Source organism: Anser cygnoides, chromosome 4 (assembly GCF_040182565.1).
Source record: "Anser cygnoides isolate HZ-2024a breed goose chromosome 4, Taihu_goose_T2T_genome, whole genome shotgun sequence".
Classification (NCBI taxonomy): Eukaryota; Metazoa; Chordata; class Aves; order Anseriformes; family Anatidae; genus Anser; species Anser cygnoides.
Window position 1 is genome coordinate 53494489 of NC_089876.1, and position 17626 is coordinate 53512114.

The 17626-nt window shown below is 37.6% G+C and overlaps 1 protein-coding gene across 5 annotated transcripts in view; it reads left to right on the forward strand.

Moving 5' to 3' along the window:
* Positions 1-17626, forward strand: part of CLCN3 (chloride voltage-gated channel 3) — a 61723-nt gene that overhangs the window by 37316 nt on the left and 6781 nt on the right. For 4 of the 5 annotated variants that reach the window (XM_048076232.2, XM_048076233.2, XM_066996754.1 and 1 more), the window contains 10 exons: positions 1015-1172; positions 2640-2739; positions 4931-5118; positions 5709-5831; positions 7084-7290; positions 8647-8727; positions 9958-10503; positions 14608-14794; positions 15988-16386; positions 17114-17330. In XM_048076232.2, the coding sequence (XP_047932189.1) occupies positions 1015-1172; positions 2640-2739; positions 4931-5118; positions 5709-5831; positions 7084-7290; positions 8647-8727; positions 9958-10503; positions 14608-14794; positions 15988-16386; positions 17114-17330 (2206 nt within the window). The remainder of the gene's footprint in view (positions 1-1014; positions 1173-2639; positions 2740-4930; positions 5119-5708; positions 5832-7083; positions 7291-8646; positions 8728-9957; positions 10504-14607; positions 14795-15987; positions 16387-17113; positions 17331-17626) is intronic. The other variant, XM_066996755.1, reaches the window with a different exon arrangement.

Consider the following 17626-nt stretch of genomic DNA (forward strand, 5'->3'; position numbering starts at 1 on the left):
TGGTATACCATGTGCCGTTGGCCAAATTACTTTGTTTTTAGTCAAACAAGTGAGAGTAACCACTCTTTAAATCATTATTGTCTATATTAACCTCAATATAAATGTTCCCTTTATAGCAATTACTGCTGTAGAAGCACTGAGGGCATGGGGGAATGGTGGTCGTGCTATATTTAGGCAGCCATTCAGAAGGAAATTTTGCCTAGGGTCTGTAAACATACCACAGGAACTCAAAAAAAAAAAACAATATATTGCTGAGTTGCTGACATATGGAAGCTTAAAAAGACAAAGCTTTCCTGCATTCCATATTCATCTCGCTCTTTTTATTCTGATTACTGAAAGAAATACTGCTGGGGGGTGCTGCTGTGTAAGCTGGCTGTGAAGGAGTTAGTGATGATAAATCGGTAGAAGACATTTTCTTTTTACAGTATTTCCAACTTTGCAACTGAGGGCTGTCTTGTGAGTACTTGCTTCATTTTTTTTAAGCTGCATTTATTATCTGTTGATAATACTTTTTAGGTCTGATTCAGACATGCAGGAGAGAGCGGTAAACAAAGACTGGAATATTTAGAAATAACTGGCAACTTATGGAGGTCCTGTGAGCTTCATGTATTAGCCGATTTTGTTTTCTTACAGTCAGTTTTTCCTCTAGTAGTTCATAAACAAAAGCAAATTTCAAGTTAAATATGTGTCAGAAACACTCATTTTTTCCCCCACTTTGTTCTGTTGAAATTTCTCAGGAGTCTGCACACAAAATGGAACAGTAATTCGACTAGTACATTAATTTATATTTAACCAACATGAAATATGAAGTTGCTGCTGTGCGAATTTAACGTACAGATAAACAACAGAAAAACAATTTAACATGCAACGTTGAGAGACCTAAATGACATAACATACACATACTATGGGAAGTGTCTTAATTACTTGCATAGAAATTTTATATGCAATGTCATGATCATTAGAATACTTAGTTTATTACAGAATTTATTAATTTCTGTCTGTTCTCTGTCACAGGAACTCATTATACAATGACAAATGGAGGAAGCATCAACAGTTCAACGCATTTACTGGATCTTCTGGATGAACCAATTCCTGGAGTAGGAACGTACGATGACTTCCATACCATTGACTGGGTTCGAGAGAAGTGCAAAGACAGAGAAAGGCATAGACGGGTACATGAGATAAATAGCAGTACTTGGAATTTATTTTGGCTTGGGTGTTGGTGTTGAGATCTGGTCTAGTAATACATATAAATACGTGCAGACTTTTAAATTTGTAAGTATTTACATCAGGTAGAACCACTCTAATGCTATAAAAAAACAACAACAAAAAAAGTGTCATTGATACCTGCAGTTGTGCAACAGTATTATAACTTTAAAAGAAAGCTGTAACTTAACAGAGTGGGAACAGGTGTGTCATGCCCCCTTGACATTTTTAGAGTACTGCGTTTATTGCAATGGTTGTATATTTAAAGCTACATTACAGTGTAGATGAACTTTTAACAGTATGGTAGTGCTTGTGGTGGTACCTGTACTGGTATAGGTGTATGTCTGCTACTGCTATGCAGTGCTCTCGTTGTTTTGACTGTGAACAGTGAAATTCTCATATCTAAAATATTAGAGTCTAACTATTTAACAAAAAAGTAGTCCCAGTAAGCATAGGAAATGTCCCTTCCACTCTTCCATCACAAAACTTTCTTTTCTTCTCCTCTTTATTCATTTCTTCAGAAGATCTTCAAAGTTCAGCCTGTTCACCGGTATCAGTGTACTCTGCTACAGGTTCTTTCATGAACTGGACTCTGGTTGTATTACTGTTGTACAAGTTACCATCAGTCTTGTAATAGATCTGTTTAGTAGCCTTTTAGGAGGAAATACACTATTTGGAGCCTTATTGCCAAACTTTTGGAATCCTTACAGTAATTTACTTTAAAAATAAAGCCGATTCGGAGATTTCCTTGCCTAGTATTGTGCTTCCTTGATTTATTCCCCTCCCGCCCATGCACCTTGTTTGTTGTACATGCTTTCTCCCTCCTTTTACAGTATGAAAAAAAAATTAAGACAGTTACATAATAAAACATGTTGAGGACAAATTTTGACTACATGCACAAAGTAAAGTAAATAAAGCTAAAATGATTTTTTTTTTCCGTATAGTACCATTAGATGTCATTGGTTATAGTTGTTTAGAAGGGTCAGGTAGTTGTCTATGTTTTTCATTTTTTTCTGTTCTTTTTTGGTGTGGTATTTGGTTTAAACATAAAAGAAAAATGTTTATATTTGGACTAGAAGCTTAGTAATTAATCTGAGCTAATTAATCTGAGTTACATGGAATAGCTTATTAGTAACATACTAAAAGAAATACAGTATTTCCGGTTCAGTGTAAATCATTGAAGATTTAGGAGAGAAATAATTTTACAATTACACATTCTAGACATTGCCGACAGTATTCATTTTACCTTCCTCTCAGTTACTAGATATCTGAATAATTAAGTTTATTTTATGCAGTAATACTGGGAGAATGCTTGTAGCTTAAAGAGTGGGTATGTTTGCCTGCAGTTTGCATCACGCAGTTACTTATACATACTTTTTTCTCCTGTTATTAAAAAAACACGTGCAACTATTCATAATGATTTCTCTTTGCAGATTAACAGCAAGAAGAAAGAATCAGCATGGGAGATGACAAAAAGCTTGTATGATGCATGGTCAGGATGGCTCGTAGTCACACTAACTGGCTTGGCATCAGGTAATTTAAAAAAAGAGAGTATTTCTTTACATTTCATTTGTGTATTGTTCACCAACTTGGATAAGAGCTAGTTCAGGCTAGTGTTGTAATTTCATTAAGGGAGGAAAAGAGTCACTATCTTGATATACAGACCTTAGTGTTTTCGGGGAGAGGATTTACTAAGGGAAACAAAACCCTTTACCACTTGGTTTATTTTAAGATGAATTTTTATAGCTGAAATTGTTTGATAGTTTGTGGCCGCACTGTGATGCAGTGCTACTTTCTACCGGCACAGTTTCAAGTGACCAAAATATGCAGAAGCAAGATGTTGCAAATGTTTTGCTCAGTTTTTCCAAAGAAATATTTTAAACAGAAATATTAGATTTAAGTCCTAGGAGGATTTGATTAGTTGCAGAATATAGAAATGTCTGTTAAAAGGCATGGGAAGTGTATAATTACTACTTAAATGTATACATAATCACTCACAAATCACATATAAATTAATATATATGCAAAATGTGTAGCATGTTTATATACCTCTGAATATACAAAGTGGGAGTGTATAATTGCTGGAAATTGCTTATGTTAATTTGAGTGGGAAAGTGCAGTGTTGTTTCCTTGTGTGGTTTTTTTCTCCCCCTCCAAAGCTGCAATGTATATTAAAATAGCTTTACTGTGCTTCAGAGCACCAAAGCTAGCAAATTCTGGCCATGAACATTGCTCAGGTTTTGCAGTTTCAGTTGTTTTATGTCGTATCTGTCCAGTGAATCTCAAATGGTACAACCTTGATTTCTGTCAGGAAAAGGTCTTAGTTTATGTATTTCAATTAATGTAGTTTAAATTCTGTTCTACTGAAATACTGACTTAGACCTTGTTTGGCCCAGAATCTTAAACTGATGGTGTATGGAGGTAAGTAAATGTGAACCGGCGTTAGTTCTCTACTGCCAGCTCATACAAGTAAGTCCAGGGGCTGTCTCTATACAACTTTCTCTGGTAGCGATTAATACCGTAAAAATAGGAAATTATAACTAATTAACAGTTGTATACATTCTCAAAAATACTGACTTCAGATGCAGTTTTGCAGAACACTGGTACCATGAAAAAGGTATTTGGTTTTTGTAAATATTTTTGTGATTTAAAAAAAAAAGCTTTGAGTTGGAGAAGTGCTTAGCATCTGTGCTGCTTGTTACCTGTAGTAGGAGGTTTACATGCTCACCATGTTATGGTATTAGGCCATTTTGTGTATCTATTACATGAATGTCATCAGGGTTTGTATGGTCTTCTATTTATGGTGTTCTAAAACCTTTGTTGGCAAGGTAAGAATTTTTATTTTTTTTAAAATATGTATTTACAAAATATACTAAAATAGTTCATGAGTTCTTTGAGGCATGGTAAGATATTGTGTCAGAAAGTATATTGTCTCTTTTGTCAGAAAAATATTAGTCATCTTTTGACTCTTAACTCTGTAGTATCAGTGGACTGTTGGAGAAGTACGGCGTAGGGATTAAAAAAATACGTCTTTCTGGGCCCTCCGGTATGAGACAGTTAGACATACTGGAGAAGGTCCAGCGGAGGGTCTGCAGCACCTCTCCTGTGAGTAGTGGCCAAAAGAGCTGGGCATGTGCAGCCTGGAGAACAGAAGGCTCGGGGGGAGATCTCATCAGTATCTATAAATACCTAAAGGAGGGTGCAAAGAAGATGTAGGCAGGCTCTTTTCAGTGGTGCCCAGAGCCAGGACAGGACGGAGTGGGCAGAAACTTGATGGAACAAGAGGTTCCATCTAAACATCAGGAGGCATTTCTGTGCTGTGCAGCTGATGGAGCACTGGTAATAGGGTGCTGTACAGAGGCTGTGGTCTCTCTCCTTGGAGATCTCCTGAAGCCTCCTGGACATGGTCCTGGGCAGCCTGCTCTGGGAGCAGGGGCTTGGACCAGAGGACCTCCAGAGGTCTCTGCCAACCTCAGCCATGCTGGGATTTTGAGTGATTCTGGGATCCAACTTGGGAAATAACAAAAGGTACCAGATTCTTCAGCAAATATCTTACTATACTGGAAATATAACATATTCCTCGAAATCAATAATGTTTGAAATGTCATTTTCTTTAGGCTTTCTGTAACTTCAGTTTATATAAGTTAATGCCATCCCACTTCATTTTAGGTGCTCTTGTTGTTTCCACTTCCTAGAACATTAACGCAGAACTGTTCTACAACAGGGGCACTGGCAGGATTAATCGATATTGCTGCTGACTGGATGACTGACTTAAAGGAAGGCATTTGCCTTAGTGCTTTGTGGTTTAACCATGAACAGTGTTGCTGGGGTTCAAATGAGACCACGTTTGAAGAGAGAGATAAATGTCCACAGTGGAAAACATGGGCAGAACTAATAATTGGGCAAGCAGAGGTAAGTATATGCCCCTTCTTTGAAGGCATTTGCTCTACTGAGCAAAGAAAAGAATGGTCTTAAGGCCAGGGTACTAAATTGGGCTTTGGGTTCTACTATTGCTCAGTTTTTCGGCATTTTAATTGATTAATTAGTTACGCTCTAATAAATGTGCATTTTATATACTGCAAGAGGACTTGGAGTATTGCGGGTGTAAGGAATTTGTAAGGAGAGTATAGAACTGTTAATAACAGGAGCTTTTATTCTTGATCATACTAAACAAAAAACTAAACAGATATGAAGTCTGTATTGTCCTTGGATAATTAAGAATATTGTTTTTAGTTTTTCTAGCATAAAACCTTTTTAATAAAGAAGACTTAGTATTCAGTAGATCTTAGGCATTTTTATAGCTATTAGGTGCTGTACTATGTTTGTTTTTATCTTGTTTGTTTGTTTGTTAATGTGAAGTCTTAGAACACTAACTTGTATAACCCAGTCTTTGCTGATGTGCAAAGGGCTATGCTTTTCAGTACTTCTGTTATTTTAAGCAGTGACTGCTCCTACATCAGATTTGTATTCTGACGTTTTGGGGTTTTTCTTTTTTTCTTTAGGGTCCAGGTTCATACATAATGAACTACATAATGTACATTTTCTGGGCTTTGAGCTTTGCCTTTTTAGCAGTTTCTCTGGTGAAGGTATTTGCTCCATATGCCTGTGGCTCTGGGATACCTGAGGTGAGGTGTAAATAATAATTACATTACAGATGTTTCATATTGGCGTGAAAATTCCTGCTGCTTTACAGGGTCAGGGAGAAACCAAGAGGAAGGGCCTTGTGACTTTGAAATACATTACATTATTTAAATTTGAATATTCCTATTAATTGTGCCAACTGTTGCTGAAAAAAGGAGGTGCTGTGAAGCTTCAGGTACGGAGTGCATAGGTTTTGGCTTCATGCTTGTGGCTGGACTACGTTTTGTGGAAATACTTAGCCTAAGAGAGTAAACTTCTGAAGAGTTATTTCCCAGCACCCCTCCAAACCTTGTCCTGCAGTGATCAGAGAGCAGAGGATCATTGACAGAATGTGGGTCGACTATCAGCTTTCAAAGCAAATTGTGTAGTATCCCTGGAAACTCATCTTTTTACAGTTGCTCTCTGCAACTATGCACAGAGTGTGGTGGGGGATGGGGGAGGACGACAAAGTAAAATTCCGGTCAGTCACACTTCTCCAGTCATTCTGTAAATATTTTCCATGTATTTGTACTGCAGAAATTGAAGAAATCCTGCCTTTGTGTAAGTCTCAAGATCTGTGGTGTTACTCCAGAAAAGATTTCATCCTAAATTGGTCTCCAAATATAGATAACCTTTACTTTCTAGACACAGCTGGCCAGTGTTTTGTGCATGTCGTATTTATAGATATGTTGTTCTTTGATTTGATAACTGCATTATTTTCTATATACAGGCATATTTGCAGGCCAGTAACGTGACATTGTTAGGAAAAGTAAAGTCCTAGGAAAGTGAAAGACACTTTCTAGTGAAAGAGGCTGATCTTTTCCATCTTCATGTCAACAAACAGGGAATACAGAAAAATAGAAAGGGGTGTAATTGATGCAAGGGTGAGATGTCTTAGTGTAGTGCAATAGTATAGTGTTTGCAGGTTTGTTTTTTCCTTCAGGAATTTTCTGACTTTCATTTGACAATTTACGTAATAAACCAGCGAATGCAGTCCTAGAAACCACTGCAGATATGTTTTCTACCAAATGTAATTGATGTTGTTGTTGTACATTATTCTCTGTTGTACAGTAAGTTGCAAATGAAAAGCCTCTGGCAACCAAATGGGCTCTGTGTAGTAATCAGAATGATGCATGCTTTAATGTCTGACAGAGTTAGCCCTTTTGAAAGGCTGTTTTTGAAGTTAAATGTCTAAAATGATAAAAGTAATTATTTACTGAAGAAAGTCGAATACAGTAGCAATTTTTTTTCTTCCAGATAAAAACTATTTTGAGCGGCTTCATCATCAGAGGTTATTTGGGAAAGTGGACTTTGATGATAAAAACCATCACTTTAGTCTTGGCTGTAGCATCGGGTTTGAGTTTAGGAAAGGAAGGTCCCTTGGTACATGTTGCCTGCTGCTGTGGGAATATTTTTTCCTACCTCTTTCCAAAGTACAGCACAAATGAAGCTAAAAAACGAGAGGTAAGTTTTTGTAAAATGATTTCTAGAACGTATCGATTTTCCATATGTTTTGTAAAAATAAAAAAATAAAAAAAATAAAAAATCCAAACACTGATTTGTTTAGAAGATATTTGTTCTCTCAGGGTGTGTTTAGGCTTGAATTATCTATGGCTCTTCATTGTGTTAAGACCCTAGCATTCTCTAAGGCAAACTGTTTCCATGTTTCCATGTCAGAGCATTTCTGCATTTTTCCCATCTCAGTTACCATTCGATTTTTCCTTAAATTCTTTCTTTTTCTTCTTCTTGACTCTATATTTTGCCAATCATCTCCAGTTTTGTGTGAGGACAGCAGAGAATTTCTGAACTGATGAACAAAGTGCTCCTGGGAAAGGGTTGGCGACAACAGTGTTTTTGGCTCTTCACCTGTTTTTTTGTTGTTGTTGGCAGTTAAGAGCCATACTATTGAAAACAAGCATAATGATAGTGAGTAGCAAGATGTAACATTGTTTTTAATATAATAAAATTTCCACATTGTAAAATAAGAAAGAGTGTTGCCCGAGCTGTGCTGTAGTACTCTCACTCTCAAGTTCCATGCTTCTTGAAGAAGACTGCAGACTGTATAGGAAACTTGGATTCACTTCCAGTTTCAAAGCAGTGCATTCTTAAGTAAATCATTTATTTTCCATGGTTTCGTTGTTCATCTCGAGTGTGATAATTCTTGGAGTTTCTCTGTGCATTCTTCCACAGGTATGTAAGTGCTTCAGGGGCCACTGTTCTTGCAAGGAACCTGTCTGATATTGTTACAATTAACATGCACTTGAACCAGCCTCATGCATTGAATTTAATTCATCCATGATGCTGCAGGACCATCTGCTTCTTTGTTTCCTAATAATTTTTCTCTTAATCTTCGTTCACCTTATGCCTTTTTGAAAGTTTTTGCCTGAAGAGTACTGAGTGCAAATCTACAGGACTGATTTAAAAACTGCATAGTCTGTCACTGATTTTTTTCTTTGCAATGAGTAATATTTGCAGTAGGTGGACTTCTTTACTACATACGTGTTCTGGTACAGGGAAAGCTCGCTACAATTTCTCGAAAAAGAGCTATCAGCAGTTTCATATTGAACCACAGGCTTCTTTTGGGAGGATGCTTGGAGGAGCATCCATGGCTTCATTGTGGCTGGTATCTCGTCAGCAGCTGCTATGGGCACTGGCCACATTTAATAAGCATTCTGATACACTCACCTGATGCTTTTCTGTTATCAAGTCTGTGTCCTAGACAGAAACATAGCAGAAACTGATAACTGTAATGAGATTGTGTTTTTCATTTTCAGAGCATATCACAGACTGTGAAAAACCCTTTACTACTGTCTTTTCTAGGTGTTGTCAGCTGCCTCAGCAGCAGGAGTATCTGTAGCCTTTGGTGCCCCAATTGGTGGAGTCCTTTTCAGTCTGGAGGAGGTATGTCAAGAGATGGCATTAAAGGAAAAATGATTTAAAAATATGTTTTTTTATGAAAAATCTCAGATTCCTTTAAGCTGTGGAGTTTTTCCTAAGAGAGAAGTTATTTTAGGACCCACATTTCAAAATGATGAGTCCTGTTATAGGCAAACTCTTTAAGATTTTTTTTCTTTTCTCTGGATGAATGTCAACTTTGCTTTATTTTCAAGTATATTTTTCTGGAGAATTGCTGAGTCAATAAGTACAGTTTACATAGAGAGAGGCACCAGTCTTTCACTCTATAAATGCATTCTAAAAAGTGAAAATTGTGGGACTTCTTTTTTCATTTTGTAAGAGGCTTTAGAAATCTCTTTGACAGTTCAGTCATTCCTTCAAACATTTTCTTCAAAGTTTCAGACACTGAACAAAAGTGAATACATTAATTATTAATAAAACAAATACACTATAATAAAACCACCGAGGCCATCAAACTATTTTCACTAAGAAATGTTTCTTGTTAAATTAGTTTTCAACATTTTTTGTTTCAAAAACAATGTTATTTAGATCATTAGCAGTTTTTAAGAAATTTCACATGTTAATGGTCTTCTAAAAATCTCCAAATTGAGTGGGAGGGAGGGGGAAGGAAGGAAAGTATACTTGTATAATTTCCCTATATCATTAAGGGATTTTGAAGAATTATTTTGTTGCAAAACAAACAGGCTGAGAAGACTCTCAAAATTTCAGTCATGTTGTATGGGGCTTAAGTGTGAATTTGCATGTTGTATTTAAATTTTTGTTGTTGTTGTTTTAACAATACTTCATAAAAACACACATCTGCCAGAAACCCTTCACTGTTGGCTGAAAGGAGATGAAACAGTATTAGCGGGAAGTTTGAGAGAACAGCTAATAACCGATCTGGTGTTTGTTGAATGCTAGGAAGAGATGCTTATAAACAGAGATGGTTTTAAGCATAAATTACTCTCTGTTTTTTCTTACAACAGCAGTGGTTTCAGTGTTGCTTTAGTATAGGTCTTGAAACTGATCTAAGTATGAATTGTTTTAGAGCTTTATAAAAATGTATTATGTGCTGGAGCTCCAGTGCTCCAAGTGATAGGAATAGTACTGATAATATGACTTTTTTCCTCAGTATATATAGCATGTGATCAACAGAACTGTAATACATGCATGAAACAGTCTTTTCCAGTATCTTTAACTGGATCACTAACAATTCTCATGTATTGCCTTTTGCAGGTCAGTTATTATTTCCCCCTGAAAACTTTATGGAGATCATTTTTTGCTGCTTTAGTAGCTGCGTTTGTTTTAAGGTCCATCAATCCTTTTGGTAATAGCCGCCTAGTTCTTTTTTATGTGGAATATCACACTCCTTGGTACCTTTTTGAACTGCTTCCTTTTATTCTTCTGGGAGTATTTGGTGGGCTCTGGGGAGCATTTTTCATTCGAGCGAACATCGCGTGGTGTCGTCGACGCAAATCTACGAAATTTGGGAAGTACCCTGTCCTGGAGGTTATTATTGTTGCAGCAATAACGGCTGTCATCGCATTTCCTAATCCATATACAAGGCTAAACACCAGTGAGCTTATTAAAGAGCTGTTCACAGACTGTGGGCCGTTAGAATCCTCCTCCCTCTGTGACTACAGAAATGATATGAACGCAAGCAAAATAGTAGATGATATTCCTGACCGCCCAGCAGGCACCGGAGTTTATTCAGCTATATGGCAGTTGTGTTTAGCACTCATATTTAAAATAATCATGACGGTCTTCACCTTTGGTATCAAGGTAAGTGTGAATGCCATGGCTGCATCATCTACTGTGATTATTTCATTACTGCCTTTCTCATTTTCCATCTCTCAAAGCTAGCATCTTTTTATAGTTTTTTTTAATGTGTAGTTTTAGGTCTCTTAAGGGAAAAAAAACAAAACCGTTTACTGTTGATTAATAAGCAAGTCATGTAGAAAATAATGTTAAGGTTCATTGAATTCAAACTAGCCCTTTGTTTGTTCAGCTGAATAGAAGTAGGTGCTAAATTTTATAGACAACAGTAATTGTGTGGATGGAGGGCTGTATGGGCCTGATTCAGCAGTGAGGGTGATTTTAAAATTTCTAAAAGCCAAGTAAAGCTGAGGTCAAACACGACCACTTGGGTTCCTTAGTACTGTCGCATGAAAAACAAAAAAGGCTATATTTCTTGAACTATTGCATCTTTTTTATCTCCTCTCCTCACTTACTACATTAATGTAATTACCCCAGGCTAAGGGAGCCGATAATGATTTATTTCCTGAAATTTCTAGTATTGCATGTCATGACTAGAAAGCAGGCTCTTTTCATGTGACTGTACTGGAAATTTCCATTACAAAACAATTAATTTTTTTGTCCTTCCTGGACACTTCATTTATCAGTCCTTCAAGCTATTCTCCAACCAGTGTCGGCTTTCTGAGCAGCATGTCCTAACTGCCATGCCTTCACTGTTTTCTGGCTTTTCAGGCTCCCTTTGTACTTTTTTCAGCTACATCAATATTAAATGTTTCTTAACACAAACACGACTTGCAGAATGTCTGCTAAGCAGGATTTGTGTTTAAACTAGCTCCAGTTTTTGACAGTGTACATTGCTATTCGATAATTGCATGCATAAGAAAACACCTTAATATGGGGGTGGTTGAACGCTGGAACAGGTCATGCAGAGAAGTTATGGAGTCTCCATCCTTGGAGATGCTCAAGACCTAATTGGATGCAGTCCTGGGCAACCTGCTGTAGCTGATCCTGCTTGAACCAGGACTAAAAAGGGAGTGGGCATTGGGCTAGACAATCTGGAGAGCTCCTTTCCACCCCCAACCATTCTGTGATTGATCGAACAGTATTGTCTTGTGTTTCTCGCCTGTTGGTATTTGAGAATATGTTGCAGTCTGTTATTTGATGTTATATTCCATAGGTTGTTTGATGGGTAAGATAAATCTGTTGGGTATATGTGAAACGTTAGTCTTCTATAAGTCAGAATTTTACCTATCATACTACAGTTCTGTTGTATAGAATTTCACTTATCTAGGGCTGTGCCTTTTAAGCATTACAACATTTATTACCATTTAAGTATTATAACTTAGATTCTATCTCTTAGCATTCCTCTGTTAGTGTGCATCTGACTTTTTCATGGAGTTGTCAGCACAGGATCACACTTAGTGTATTAAAATTCACTCAGTTACAGAAAGGTAGAGCTTCCTCTTTATTTGGTTTTGGTTCCTTTTCTCATACTTTTAGCACTTGCAATCTGTTGTAAGAATATATTTACCACTTTACAAATAGGCAAGGATTTGTGCTGCAGTTGCTGATGGGATTGTGCTACCTACATTTGTCTGAAGCTTTGAAGCATATGTCAGGTTAAAATGTCAGGCAGTATCTGGAGAAGGGAATGTCACTTGAATATTGTATTTATTTATATTTTGAGCTTTATTTCTGTGAGAGGGGAAAAAAAAAAAGAGTTGGTCATGAAATCATTAAATCATGATTAAAATCCTCCGAATTCTCCAGGTCTGTTCCTGGAGCTGTAGCCATGTGCAAACACACAAGTTCTGCCCCTTCCCCTTGGGAGCTGATGGTCTGTGAGGTGAGCAAAGCGACGCAGCTGCCTGTGGGGTCTGGTGATTCCTACTGCTTTTACTGCCATGGACGGGGATCGCCAGAAAGTTGATTGGCAGCACTTATTTTTCAGTCTAACACGGAACAACACTGCAAGAGTAAATAGATTGTATACGTATGTACAGTATATGTATATAATGGACTGTTTATTTTCAGTGGACTTGTTCTGCGTTTAATTGCTGATGATGAACAGTTTGGGATGGGATTGCAGATTGGCCTCAGGCCCGGACTGGTATCCAACTACTCTACTAAAGAAGTGGAAATGTGCACATATATCCTGATTCCTTGCTTGTTTCAAAGATAGTACATGTGCCAGAGTATAAGCCATTTTCTCTGAAGTATACCTTCAGTTAGGCTGGCATGCACTGGAAGAGATAGCTGAGACAGGGTGGAACCTACTTGGTTTTCTTTGCTCTTTCTGTGTGAAGGTTCCTCTCCACTTCGTGACGTGTGATTCAGAGGCTTGGGGAAAGGGATGCAACTGTGAAATTGTAATCAGTTAGACCTGTAACCATTATCTAGTTGTGATGAAACGAAGAGGAGTTAAATGCACAAAAAATATATGTTAACAAAGAATAAGAAACAATCTCGATGTAATTTCCATTTGGAGCCTGAATTTCTGTGGCATACTCCTGACAGACTAGGATCTAGGCAGTTTCAAAGATACATTCAAATACTTCTAAGTCTGAAATGCTAGTTTTTCAGGGTATAGTACTGCTCACGAAGAAATAATTTTACTCAGGAAAAAAATGTATTTTAACAGTTAAAAAGGGGCTTAGAAACAATTGTGGGAAATAGTAGTAGTGAGATAAATGCATGATTGGGATATTATGCTAAAATGACAGCATTGAATACTACTGCCATCAGCACTGAAAATATTAGGTAATTCAGGAATGGGAATGAAGGATTATTAAACCTTTCAACAAAACTCATGCAGCTGACTTTCAGACAGACTTTGGTGTATTGATTTGTCCTTGGTTTGCATGTTAGAAATTATTTGCAACCATAAATATTGATAATATAATAATGTGAATAGGTTCTGAAATACAGTTTTGCATCAGCTACTGGATTCCAGGGTAAAATCCCCAGTTTGGAATTGCATAATACTTACATTTCACAGCTCTGCAGTGGAAAAATAAATAATTGGTGTTTCCTATTATACCAGTAGTGCAATTTTGTAATGAAATTATTGGACAAGATGAGTTTAGATTTGTTTAGATGCAAAGTAAGAATTTTACTGCTTGTGGTTAAGATTTGCACTTCAGCCATAGTGGAATGTATTTCTGATACCAACAGATGCTGTGAGGAGAAGCAGCAGGCTTTTCCGGTTTAATGACACATTTAGATGCAGTATGGTTTTTTGTGTGTGTTTTTTTTTTTGTTTTGAAAGATTAGCTTCCTAAGGAGGAGAAAAGATGCACAACAGTGGTTTCTCAGATGAACCCTCATTTCTCACTCTTGCTGCTACTGATATAAGCTTGCAGTAAGATTTCACTAAACCATTCTGCTATGACAAGGCTATGTGGCCTTTCCAGGTTTTAGTTAATAACAGAAAAAAAGATTAAATAACTAAAATTACAGCAGAAACATGCTTGTGTTTTTTTTGTTTTTGTTATGTTTTAACAGAAATGTTACCTGCTTTTTTTTTAACAGCAGTTTACCTGCCTCTTAGTGTACTTAGTGTTCTATATGCACTACTTCATTTGGAGAATCGTGTTACAGTAGGTGAAGCTTCTTTTTAAAATGACCTGTTTTGTTCGTCGTGTGATTTATAGGAGCTGGGAAGCAACTTGTGAAGGCAATCCTTCTGTGTGCAAAGCTTGTTTAGTAAGTGAATGTTGGTTTAGAGGAACGTGAGGTATAATAAGGGAGATGAGAAATCAAAGAGTTTTCAGTACTAGTAGCATGGCTCAGATTGGGCAAACATACATTGGACAGAATTGTGCTGTTAGCACTGAGAATATAGTTTGTGGTCCTGTATCGGTAATAGATTTGCTCTAAAATACAGTGAAATGCAAATAAATGTGCTCATAAAATGGATTCCGCTAACTAAGTTGGTCAGGGGTATGAGTAGCATTGTGTTAAGTTTTACTAGCCTTGCAATGTCAGTTTACGTGTTTTTAACATGACAGTTTCAGTATTTGCATTTCTTTTGGAGGGAAGAAGAAAACAAACAACAGCACACCAATTCTAAAAATATGCATCAAATATGTTCCCATGAGCATGACAGCAGTTCTTCTGTTTCTGTTGTAGGTTCCATCTGGGTTGTTCATACCTAGCATGGCAATTGGAGCCATAGCAGGAAGGATTGTAGGAATTGCAGTGGAGCAGCTGGCTTATTACCATCACGACTGGTTCATTTTCAAAGAATGGTGTGAAGTTGGAGCTGACTGCATTACACCTGGTCTTTATGCCATGGTTGGTGCTGCTGCATGCTTAGGTAATTAAATTGCAACAAAATAGATGTCAGATTTTTTTCTGTTACCAAAATAACAATGAAAAATGAAGGGAGGTATAAACATGGGCAGTATTGGAACACCTTCTCCTGTGGACTTCCCTCTCTTCAGAAGACTGCACTTATCTACAGGAAACCATCAGATGCTTACGATCTGAAGAGCAACATGAAATTGAAATTGATTATATGATGAGAAATAGAAAAATTTAAATAGGAGTGTTTGATGTCTCTTTTTGGCATCAATAGATGTTACTACGACGTCAGCTAGAAAACACTCTCTTGAAATGTATAGAGGACTTAAAGAGTCAAGTACTGTTGAAATTGTTATAAGGAGCTGATGTGATCTGCTGCCACTTCTGCATGAATTGTAACAAATGTTCTTTAAATTCATAATGTAAATAAAACTTTCAGAAGTGCCTAATGATTTGGGGAGTCTGGTTAGACATACTTTTAAGAAGTCTGTTTTACAAAGTGCTGAAATTCAGCTTCACTCAAAGATGCTGAAGTTGGGCACCTAAACTAGAAGATCTCTGAAGGTCTTGTCTTGTCCTGATTTAGTTACCTTAGAAGTTAAACTTAAAAGGTATTAGTGTAGCTCTGGCAAAAGTAGTGTTTTTTCCTTAGGGAAGAGTATTTGACCAATCAAATGTACCAGAGGAACAAATGTAGTTCTTGGAGAGGTTGTGTTTTTTTTTTTTAATAGTTGAATGTGAATCACTTTTGAATGCGTTGAAAGAAGGAACATGTGTTCTTATTGAATGAAGAAGATATGGTATCAGAAACCTTTGTGGAACAAACATCTTACTAATAAAAGAGAAATATAATCCATGTCTTGTCCCATTGTCAAGAAAGATTGAATCAGCTCAGAATTCTCATTAAGTTTTATGGTTCAACAGCAGCATTAAATTCTTAATACTTTGGACAATACAGCTGTTGAATTGCTAGCTGTTCCTTCCCTGCATTAGTACTGTTCTTTTTCCAAATTATTGTCTTACTGGGTTTCCTTATTTCTCAGTATTTTTAACTTAAGATTGGCTTCAAAAAAGACATAATTTTATTCATAGTTTGCATGAAACAACAGCACAAAGTTATGTTTGCAGTTCTCAACAGGAAGGCAGGAAAACTAAACTCAATATTACTTGATTGTAGAATGTTAATGGCTACCATTTTTCTTGCAGGCGGCGTGACAAGGATGACTGTGTCCCTGGTAGTTATTGTCTTTGAGCTAACAGGAGGGCTGGAATATATTGTGCCCCTAATGGCTGCAGTCATGACCAGTAAGTGGGTAGGAGATGCCTTTGGTAGGGAAGGCATCTATGAGGCGCACATCCGACTGAATGGATATCCCTTCTTGGATGCAAAGGAGGAATTTACTCACACAACACTGGCTGCTGATGTAATGAGACCTCGAAGAAGTGATCCGCCGTTAGCAGTTCTGACACAGGATAACATGACAGTTGAAGACATAGAAAACTTGATCAACGAAACCAGCTATAACGGTTTTCCTGTTATTATGTCAAAAGAATCGCAGAGACTGGTGGGCTTTGCTTTAAGAAGAGATTTAACTATCGCAATAGGTAATTATCTTCCAGTATTTTATTGTTATATATTCTAACTGAAATGATTTTAAATCTTAAAACTTGAATGATAGGACAAGGGGATTGGTTTTAAACTAAAAGAGGGGAAATTTAGATTAGATGTTAGGAGGAAATTCTTCTCTCAGAGGGTGGAACAAGTTGCCCAGAGAAGCTGTGGATGCCCCATCCCTGGAGGTGCTCAAGGCCAGGCTGGATGGGGCTTTGGGCAACTTCTGGTGGGAGGTGTCCCTGCCCATGGCAGGGAGTTGGAACTGGGTGGAAGGTCCCTTCCAACCCGAGCTGTTCTATGATGATGATGATAATGACAGCATTTGTCATCTTTATAGGGGGGAGCCATCAACTGAGACTGGCTTTCTTTGTGACAGCTTCTTCAGCAGCTGTCTGCGTGCTTACTGTATGATAGTTTTTCAGTATTTCCACCTCTCCACAGTAAATACAAGTTAATTGTGGGAGTGAGAAGGGTAGTAGCTGAAGAATGGCTAAACCTGCATGGTAGATGGCTGCTCTGATTTCTGCACGAATGCTTCTTGGGGATAAAGCAGTGGCTATAGAAACACAACATCAGGATATCAGCATCTAGGGAATAACAACATCAGATCCTGGTAGTGTTGATTGAATTTTCTGTTTGTACTAAATCATCTTTCTCCAAGAATTTAACATTTTTCTCCCTCTCCTGTCTCCCCCCCAACCCTCAACTTTCTTAAAGAAAGTGCTAGAAAGAAGCAGGAAGGGATTGTTGGCAGTTCCAGGGTCTGTTTTGCCCAGCATACCCCATCGCTTCCAGCAGAAAGCCCTCGGCCTTTGAAGCTTAGGAGCATACTTGACATGAGCCCTTTCACCGTGACAGACCACACGCCCATGGAAATAGTGGTTGATATTTTCCGGAAGCTGGGTTTGAGGCAGTGCCTTGTAACACACAACGGGTGAGTAAAGTGGCAGCAATGCCGTTCATTTTGTTAGACACAGTAACTTTCACTTCTAGGTTCAAAGCTTTCATGGTATTTGGATCCATATAGTTGCTGCTGTATGTCAAGAAGGTGCTGTGCAGTGGCACTTCACTTAAATTCTTACTCTTCCCTTGTATTCCAAGTAAGCAGGCAGTAGTTTATGTTGTCTTAAGATGCTCTGAAAAAAAACCCAGCGCTCATTCAGCAACAGTTTTGTGTGTGCAACTCACTTGTGGAGGAGTCAGAATTTGTGTGATGCAGTCTAAGGCCTG